Source organism: Sinocyclocheilus grahami, unplaced genomic scaffold, assembly GCF_001515645.1.
Source record: "Sinocyclocheilus grahami isolate Dianchi unplaced genomic scaffold, SAMN03320097.WGS_v1.1 scaffold518.1, whole genome shotgun sequence".
In the NCBI taxonomy this organism is placed as follows: domain Eukaryota; kingdom Metazoa; phylum Chordata; class Actinopteri; order Cypriniformes; family Cyprinidae; genus Sinocyclocheilus; species Sinocyclocheilus grahami.
This window is the reverse complement of record NW_015505697.1, coordinates 742,046-751,701: the sequence shown is the minus strand read 5'-3', so window position 1 is coordinate 751,701 and position 9,656 is coordinate 742,046. Positions and strand designations below refer to the sequence as shown.

Below are 9,656 nucleotides of genomic sequence, written 5' to 3'. Positions count from 1 at the left end.
CCATACCTTGTGTTAGCTTGAGACTATCGCAATGTGCAAAGTTTGAAGTAACTGCAAAGCACATTAAATGGATTCTTCAACATCCATCTAAAGTAATTCCATTGGTTCTACTAGAAAAGTAGAAATATTAAGAGCTCAATTAGCAAATTGTATTTGATAAATAATTTATGCTGTAAAAAATTATGTTTTTCTGCTTCCATTATAAGAGCATCACTATAAACATTTCCCATTTATTTTTATGAACAGTACAGCACTGAGATTTTACTAACAGTAACAGACATCATCACAGGACCAGATTTTCACATGGTAACATCCCCAGTCGCTTCTAGAAACCTCATGCTGTGATTGCTTCAAATACACAAGTTTAAAGCCTCTGTGTGAGTGAAACTGTAAAAGCGAGCATATAAATTCCTCTCAGTTGGGCTGCTATTGGTCCCCTCACCCAAAACAAAAAGTGCACACCCATGTCACCCCAGGTCCTGAAATGGGCTTAACAGAGTGAAACTGGTACATATTATCCTCTACAAAAAGCTGTTTGTTTTACAGATTCAAAGTTTGAACGTCTTTCTGCTGCTGTGATTAGGTCGGTGTTGCCATAGCACTGGCGGGAGCTGAGGCTGCTACATGTTAATGCCTCCTCCCTGAGTCTCCCTGGGGACATCTGGGACATGGGACTAATGCTGACACAAACATGTCTTTCTTTACAGGGATGTGACTGCGCGTGTGTGCGTATATACTGTACATGTGCGAGGTGGGTTCTAGAGACGAGGGGCCATTTTGGTAACATGTTCTTTGTTCTTTCATGGATTCGAGCCAGAAACCATACTAAATATTGAATGGAAACAAAGCGAGGTCAAGCACTATGAGCCGTCAGAAAGCCTGTGGATCTAATGCTTTATCACAGTAACCGTTTTCAGCATGAGGAATATCAGCACAGGTTCAACGCATGTGAAACGGCCCTTGATTTGAAACCAGAAAAGGGCTAAATACCTCCGTAAAAAGTTCAAGATGAATCTCTACATCAGAAAAAGAGATGGGATCATGCCATCAGTCTGAGGTAGCACAGATAAAAACGACATGATCTGATAAACTGAAAACAGCAGCTGTCCGTTTGTGGTCAAACATCCACCCTAATTCAACCAAATCAAAACCTGCTTTCTGTGAGAGAGTCTAGAGATCACACTGGAATCTTGAAGCTTGATGATGCTCATTACGGTTTTAAAAATACTCAATTGTACCGATCTGCACACTAGCAGTTTACAAACCTCACAAGACCTAATCTATCAGGAAACAAGCAACAAAACTGCAGATGACTTTTGGAAATGTAACAGCATTGAGAATTGCTTGTATCGCATTACACAACAGATGAAACCATTTCGTCTTATTACAGGAATGCCAAGAGCACAAAGACTGTACAATAGATATTTCATAGAGACATTGTGTCATTATTAGGGACAAAGTTCTACAGCACAGCATATCACATTCCTTTAGTTGTTCAGACTCTTTTCCATTAATTCTATTCAACACAGCCAAAGAATTGAGCACTTATCTGTATACAGACAACACAAAAGCTTCTACAGTCTCCATTGACAATACTACAATGCAATCGGTACAATAAATATACTGCACATTGTCGGAGTCTTTTCTACACCGTAATATACTGTGCAATTCTTTTCCAGAACCAGTATTTGAAGGAATATGCCTTACATGAATAGAATTTTTTTGATTATCTAGGCTTACTTCGTCCACTTCTTTAAAAAAAGGTTAATTACAGAATTTGTGGGCGCTATGAAAATATGCACATTTGACTCATTATCTACACACACTGATGATTATGTTTACATTTTTAAATTAAGAAAGAAAAAAAAACAATGGACCAGTCACCTGAACCAGCAAACATATAAAGCAAACATAACATGTGAAAAAAATAACACTATACATTCAATAAAATCAAAGCGCATGAAAAGCTAATGCACTGCACTGATCTGCTAAAGGGTTCTAAAGGAGATGTTCTCCTCTGATGTGTATATGGATGTATGCATGTGTACTATACAAAAAATACAATCTCCCCATCAGAGTAGGAGCGACCTGAGAGCATGACTGCTGTGTCGAGGTAGGTTACTAAAAAATATATATATATATGTACCACAGTACTATGGGACACCAGAGGAGAAAGAACATTTTGCTGGTACTTTCAACTCTCCCTCCCCACTAAAAGAAACAGCTGGTCTTGGATTGGGTGGCTGAGCACACAGTGAAAACGATTCAATAGCTGGCCAGACATCTGAAGAGATGACCAGTGGTAGCCCAGGCATCATCCTCTACTCAGCATTCTGAGAGTCTAATGCCAACAGATGTTATGTGTGCGAGTTATGTGCGTATGTCTGATGCACTTTGTGCTCCCTGATCAATGTGGCACTAAAAACATGGACGAGAGGCATGGGATATTAAAACTAAAAATGATGGCACTCCACATAGAAGCCATGAGAATCTCCAGTGGCTTTGGCTTCTAATGGAATGTTCACTTCCTGGAGAATTCTAGAATGCCCAGTTCTTCCATAGTTTGGCGTTCATGTCCTAACATGCAGCAGAGTATCTGAACAGCCTCAACAGTATCTAAGGGTGCTTGAGTTTCGGAATTGATCACAAGTCCTGTAATTACAACACAGGCAAAGTCCATTTCAATTCTTAACGAAATATCACAACACGTGATATGCGTATCTAATCTATATCACAATTGACTTCTATCAGCACCCATAGAAACAGCATATGTGCTTACTTCTGTAAAGAACACTTTACACACTTGTCGATCTTTCCAGTTCTTTTGTGTTATGTTGTGACATGCAAAACACATGAAATCAAACTATTCAAATACCTACACATCATTTGTATGCTTATATCCAGCGTTGCGTATGGTGGCCTCTCTTCTTCCAACAGTTCATCTGAGAGCAGTATTTTTTTTTATCCTGAAGACATTAGTAACAGTGCAGTTTATCTTTAAAAGTCTTTCCATTTTACTGCGTTGACGACGATTAAAATAAAAAATACTCTGATCAGGAAACATAGAACCCAAAAAAATCCTACGTGAATACAAGGACACTATCAAAACATCTTTACAAGCAGAATTCATAGAACAATGTCATCTGTCAACTGGCATGAGGTACTGACATATCAAAACACAGCAATTCATTAACATAGTGAAGCCAGGATCTCACAAACAAGAGGCTATGTTTCAATATGTGAAAATAACCACAACGACAATAACAACATTGTTATTTTGAGGTAGAACATTGACTTCAACATTTGGAAGTGCTATATGTTGGATTTTTTTCTTGTTTTGCTTCAACGAGCAGGAGAGCGGCAGTCCTTGAAATCTGAGGTAGAGAAGCACACTTTTCTCTTTTGACTGAATGCTTGACGTGTATAAAAACAGAACAGACAGCAATATGCAGATCTCAAAGACTTCCTACAAGACATTCATTCCAGCTGAGGTAGGTTTTTTGTTGCAAATTCTAAGGTTCACATAGCCGAGTCTAAAGTCTTCATGAAGGCTAAAACCTACTTAAAAAAACAAAACAAAACATTGATATCAGTGAAAAAAAAAGTCCTGAGAATAATTTGAAATCCCTGGAAGAAGGTCTTGGTCTCTGATGGATGGGCTTCTGAAATCATTGGTAGGTTAAGAGGAGGCAGCAAGTCGATTATATGTTTTAGTAGGAAAAATACTTCTCTGTTGTGCAGAAGAAGCCAAATAAAATCAGTTATAGATACTAGTGACTAGAGACTTCCACTGTATGCTGCCAGCTGTAACTGCAAGAGTGTATTTGTTCACCTACCAATGAGAAATATTAGATATCCATCGCAGAACCTCACCTACCATGAGGCCCTGGCATTACAGTCCAGTGATTCCCACAAAGGGAACTTAACTTACGAATAATATATTCTTTGCATGATAAAAACAGAACTAAAAAGATGAATACTTCAGTTGACCTGAGTTGGACAGGAGTCTGAGTAGTGGATATTCTTGGCCTTCATTTCTTCATCAGTCTTCATCCTGTTGGCCCTCTGCTGGATGCTGCCGGAACTGCACCTCACACTCCTCCATCAGGCTGAAGTCATCAAGGGGAAGTGTGGACATCTGGGTTTCATTCAACGGACAAGAGACCGAAGAGCTCTCAATCTGAAAAGAAGCACACACAAATACATGGTAAAAAAATCACATTACCAAACACCACAGTACTTTTCAGTTATTGTGAGGTCAAGGAATCTCATCAGAGCTCATAGGGTTTTACTTTGGTCCCTTTCAATACACTTAGGCAAATGCATCTCTTTCCATTCCACTTTTACATGCACTCATAAGTTGTTCTCCGAGAAGAACTATAACCATGCAATCCACATATCTATAAATGTATGCATTTCTCCCAAGGCTCACTGTGTGGGTGGTGTCAGGTGGATGGGAGAAGTGGGATGGTCCTGAGAAGAGTCTCTCCATCTCGTTGGAGTCGGTGCAGCTCTTTGCAGTGTGGGTTCCTCCATTCCCGTCTGAGCTTAACCTGTGGGGGCTGTTGAGGGCCAGAGCCCCCTGTGAGGAAGAGGAGGATTCGAGCACGACTCCTGCTGCTGGGTTACGGCCCGCCTGTCGGGTGGCCTGCACGGTTTTACACATCATCAACCTGCAAGAAAAAAAACATTTAACTCTGCATCCAAAGAAACATTTTGACCTTTACTTAAAGTAAAACTCTTTTCCGCCCATGCTCACTGCGACTGCATTCACTATAAAATGATACCACACATGGTCAGAATTGATTCCTCACCTGCCCCTGTAGCTAAACATGAGGAAAAGGACACAGAAAATGATGCAAGTGACTCCAATATGGATGCCGATGATGATGCCTGTGGTGGAGCTTTTATTCTGTTCATCTTTTACACAGTTGCAAGGGGTATTTAGCACTGCAGGAACAGAAAACACACATATATAGTCAGTGTGAGTGAGTTATTATGCTTGCATGTGTGGGAGTGAACCAGTGTGTTGCATCAGGCACCTGATTTTTCCACTGTCTCCTTGAGCGACACAAAGCGCAGGGTGGCATTGCCCTCTCCATGCTGGTTAAAAGCCAGAATCTTAATTTCATACACAAAAGAGGGATCTGTCGAAACAGAGGACAAAAGAGTTTTGGAATACTAAAAAAAAAATAAAAAAATAAAACCTCAATGGCAAATTGATTTCTATTAGCTGATATGTTTTTATTGTAATAATATGTATTAATATATGCATTAATAATATAATAATATATTAATCTATGTTAACTTGGCTATAAAGCAAATCAGGATAAATGTTTAATAATTTTTAATAAAGTTTTTTGTTTATTAATAATAATAATAATAATTATGAATTTGTATTATTATTATTTTTTTTATTACTATACAAATAATAATAACAAACAACAACAACTGACCTTACGATTTTTTTAAATAATAATATGTATTAATTGTGTTTTGCTGTAAACCACATGCTTATATAAGACTAAATGTTAAACAACAGCAACAACAACAATAAATCAATATTGGGTCTTGATAAGACAAGCATAACATTATTAATTTCTATGTAAATAGAATTCATTAATGTCTCACTGCATTGAACGTAACAAAAATATATAAGAACATGCCATTAGAATTTTTGATTGTGTTATTTACACAGAAATACATTCTGCTCATATTTTTTAGGAATAAAGGCCACTATGGCCAGACTCACCCAGCTGAGTGATGTTGTACTGGGTCACATTACGTGGGAAGGTAAGGGGTCCAGTGAAGATGGGGACAGGAACCTTACGGTAGTAGAGATTGAATCCTTCCTGTTGGCCCATCTTAGTGGAGGGTTCCCATGTGGCCTGAACCACTGTCGAATTAATCACCTTCGTGAACAAGGCTGGTGGAGCAGGGACTGTAGGCATTGCAAACACAAAGGATCAGGCGGAATGCATTTCATCAGCAAGAGAGTATACAACAGGGCAAGACCACAGAATGAAAGCTGCAGCCCGCCGAGATTTCAGCAGCCTGAATGGCAACCCCCGCTGATACGCCGTCACACCAACGCCAGCTGTTTCTCTCGAACACTCGCGGAGATTCGTCCTGTAGAAGGCTCGGCTCCGAAGCGAAAAGCTGATGTGCGTTTGCACGCGCTCTCCTTTTATACCCGCGCTGCGGGGCGGGGTGCGCGTGGCGAAACACGCACGCCAACTGTCATTGGCTTGTTTAGTTAACACTCGAAGGTGATTGGGCTCTCGGGCGAGATCCCAATTCGTCAGTCACTGACGTAACGTAGAACGTGACTGACTGAATGGGAACTTTACCCTGAACAACCTTGAATTAAAGACTATGCTGTGCCAAAAAGAGAGAATGTGTTTTTCCAGTTAATTACTGCCGGCACAATTAACAACTTAAAACAACTGGGAATATACAATTATGCATTAAAAAGAAGCCTGTGTTTGCATGATTGTTTAAATATGTTTTTATACCTTCTCCCAGTGTGCTCTCCACAGCCGTCTCAGAGGCTTTGCTGGCTCCGCGGGACGTGTAAGCCTTCACATAGAAGCTGTAGCTGGCGGAAGGCTCCAGATCTCCGATTACCTGCTGCAGGGTCATTTTACTCACAGCCTCCTGGTACTCCATCTCCACTGGGTCTGGTGGGAAAGTGAAGGTTGAAAGAAGGAAAGAGAGAAACCATGTGAGACCATCATTAAACACCCAAAAATGGTATGAGAGAGAAGAACAAATGGAGAAAAATGGAGAAAGAGTGTGAAAGTAAAATTAAGGATTAACAATTGCCCAGCTCTTAATGTTGGCAGCTCTCTAAGTCACATTTATGGACGGAGTAAATGTTATATTTCCTCATTATTTATTCATGCCAAATTGTTGTAAGTGATCATATACATTATAAATGGCTCACACTCCAAAACATATCTCACCACGCTGTAGGAAAGTGAGGCTTCCAGCTGATGAGAGATGCTACAGACAAATCAGAAATCTAAACTGCTGTGGCTAATAGTAATAATAACACTACAGCGAGAGAATGAGAGAGAAAAGGAAAAAGCGCAGCAGAGAACACTTAAGAGCACTTCAGCATAGGTCTTAGATCAGCTGTATTTGCTCCAGCACAGATAAACATCAACATGTAATTTTAAAGCTTCCCAGGAGAGAGGGACTGATATGTGAATACACATCCATCCTCGTGCTGAGCTTTCAGGAAAAGGCTTCAGGCTTCTCTCTTTACCAACAAGTACGCTTAGAGGTTTGATTTCATTTGGACTAAAACAGCTATTTTAAAATGCATTTTACAATATCACAATTACTTCAGGGTTACAATCTAACAAAGATAATGCCATTGTAGCTCAGCTTCGTCAAACATGTATGCATGTTAATCAGACTACCATTGGCCTTGGCCTCATGCTCTTAACATGCATTTAATCCTTTAAACATTAGATTGCACATTGTGTCATGTACACTCTGACAGAGAGAAAACCACAAAAAACTGCTTTAGCTCAATTATAACGGCACACATAAACGTGTCTCTTTCCATCATGCTACATTTCCACTCCAGCTGATGGCAACGGGAAAAAAGCAGTGATTTGCTATCGACTCTAAATCTCAATGATTTCCATAATGAGAGAGCCTGGAGTGAAGACTGAATAAAATATGTATTTCATAACATCTGTGGAAATCTACATTTACACTTTAAATAAAGTATTGATTTGCTGAGGAGTGTTTTACATTCAATGTTGAAGAAAAGCTGAGTAAATTAGATTTGATTTGATTCTTGCATGCTTGTGCGTGTGTTTAGGTTCATAAGCAGTTTTCCTACCAGCAGTCTTGCGGATATGCAACACATATCCAATTATGTCCTGAGTGTTTTGGGTGGGCTCGTTCCAGGACACCTGAATGGAGGTTGGAGAAAGGACTTCTGCACGTATGCCCGTGGGCACACCCGGCAACCCATCAGCCCACAGCACAGTCAGACGGGCACTGGCCTGTGTGGAGCCAGCACTGTTCTCTGCAATACACTGATATATGGCCTCATCATCCTGGGTCACTCCATAGATGGTCATAGTACTAGGAGAAGAGATTAGAAGAGAGAGAGAAAGACTTTTAACCTGAGAATGGTTAATTAAATGGCAGAAAGCAGGGATACACAATACATTGGTACCATATCAGTTATCAGCTGATATTAAAAAAATTATAATGTAGTCTTTCATTTATTTTTAATTATTCAGACAGTATACAGTAAAATAATTTAGTGTTTTAATTTTTAAATAAAAATGTAAAACTATATACACTAAAATATTTCAGTTTTTATTAAATATTATTATTTATAAATCATTCATTGTTAATTAACTAATACATTTAATAAATTAAATTATACTATTTTGTCTACAATAATTCTGTAGTGGACAGCACATTCCAGGGGCCCAGTTTATGGCGGGGCCCCTCTCTGACCACAATAGTGGACAAAGGTCTGCTACATTTTGATTGGATCTTGGTGGACTAACAAGCAAACTATCCAACGGCATCAGATAAAGATGATAGGACAACAGCCAGACACCTCTTAGAGGGCAAGAAGACCTTTGGTACAAAGCCCAGCAAGGACAGGCCTTCTCATTGGTCAGAATGCAGTTTCTGCCCTTCACCCACCAACAGACTGATTCCTAAGATTTTGGCTTGTGACCACCATAAAAATTCCTTAGGACCGCACGATGTAGCGGTGGGTGAAAAAAAAAAAGATCACGGAGATCCATCCAAATCCATTCATAACTATGTTCTCAAACCTTATACTGATGCAAACCACAACACACACATCTCATACTTATTTAGAGAAATAAGTATTCTCAGTGACAGCGATGTGTAGTGCAACATCTTACACAAACTCAGCTGTTAAATGGACAAATGAATGCATGCATGAAAGTAAAATTTTCTTCCATCACGTTTGGACTTAATGTGTTTGTAACAAATGTATTCTGGTTGTGGTTTGGTAAGTGAAAAATGCACCGGTAAAACTTTAGTGACACTTTTCTAAATGTGTGTTTGGACTATGCAAATAAGTTCCGGTGGAGAGCGACACCGTGTTCCCCCACTCTGATGGAAACAGCCAATCACAGCCTGGAAATGGAGAAGTGTCATATTGCAATCTCCTCCTCATCGGAAAGAGATAAAGGCACCTTCCCAATTGACACTCCTTGTTCCGAGTCTGAGTCCCAAAAAGGAAGGGATACTAACAGATCAACAAGGTCTGAGTCTGAGCCCCTCAAGGGTGAGACAATAGCAGATACACCATTCTGAGTCTCCGGCCTGCAAGGGTGAGAAACTAGCAGATACTCTCGTTCTGAGTCTCCCATCCCAAGAGACAGAAACATCAACATTCTGAGCCTCTGGCCCATGCGGGAAGAGGCAATAACAGATACAAAGTCCCGAGTCTCCAGCTTGTGAGGCAGCAACAGATATGATCACGTTCTGAGCCTCCAGCCTGTGAGGAGAGAGATATTCTACGTTTGAAATCTTCGTCCAGCGAGACAACAACAGATACAGCACGTCCTGGGTCTCCATCCTAGAGAGACAGAAGACACAGACATTTGCAACAAGGTTAAGCTCCGGAGAGCAAACCTTAA

At 40.0% G+C, this 9,656-nt stretch overlaps 1 protein-coding gene across 1 annotated transcript in view; it reads right to left on the bottom strand.

Annotated features, from left to right (window-relative positions):
• Positions 1 to 3,608: 3,608 nt before the first annotated feature.
• Positions 3,609 to 9,656, bottom strand: part of LOC107554891 (immunoglobulin superfamily DCC subclass member 3-like) — an 84,166-nt gene continuing 78,118 nt past the window's right edge. The window contains exons 10-16 of the mRNA XM_016237536.1: positions 7,859 to 8,106; positions 6,516 to 6,680; positions 5,753 to 5,941; positions 5,043 to 5,147; positions 4,815 to 4,950; positions 4,433 to 4,673; positions 3,609 to 4,180 (exon numbers count right to left, since the gene is read on the bottom strand). Coding sequence (XP_016093022.1) covers positions 4,043 to 4,180; positions 4,433 to 4,673; positions 4,815 to 4,950; positions 5,043 to 5,147; positions 5,753 to 5,941; positions 6,516 to 6,680; positions 7,859 to 8,106 — 1,222 coding nt within the window. The 3' untranslated portion in view covers positions 3,609 to 4,042. The remainder of the gene's footprint in view (positions 4,181 to 4,432; positions 4,674 to 4,814; positions 4,951 to 5,042; positions 5,148 to 5,752; positions 5,942 to 6,515; positions 6,681 to 7,858; positions 8,107 to 9,656) is intronic.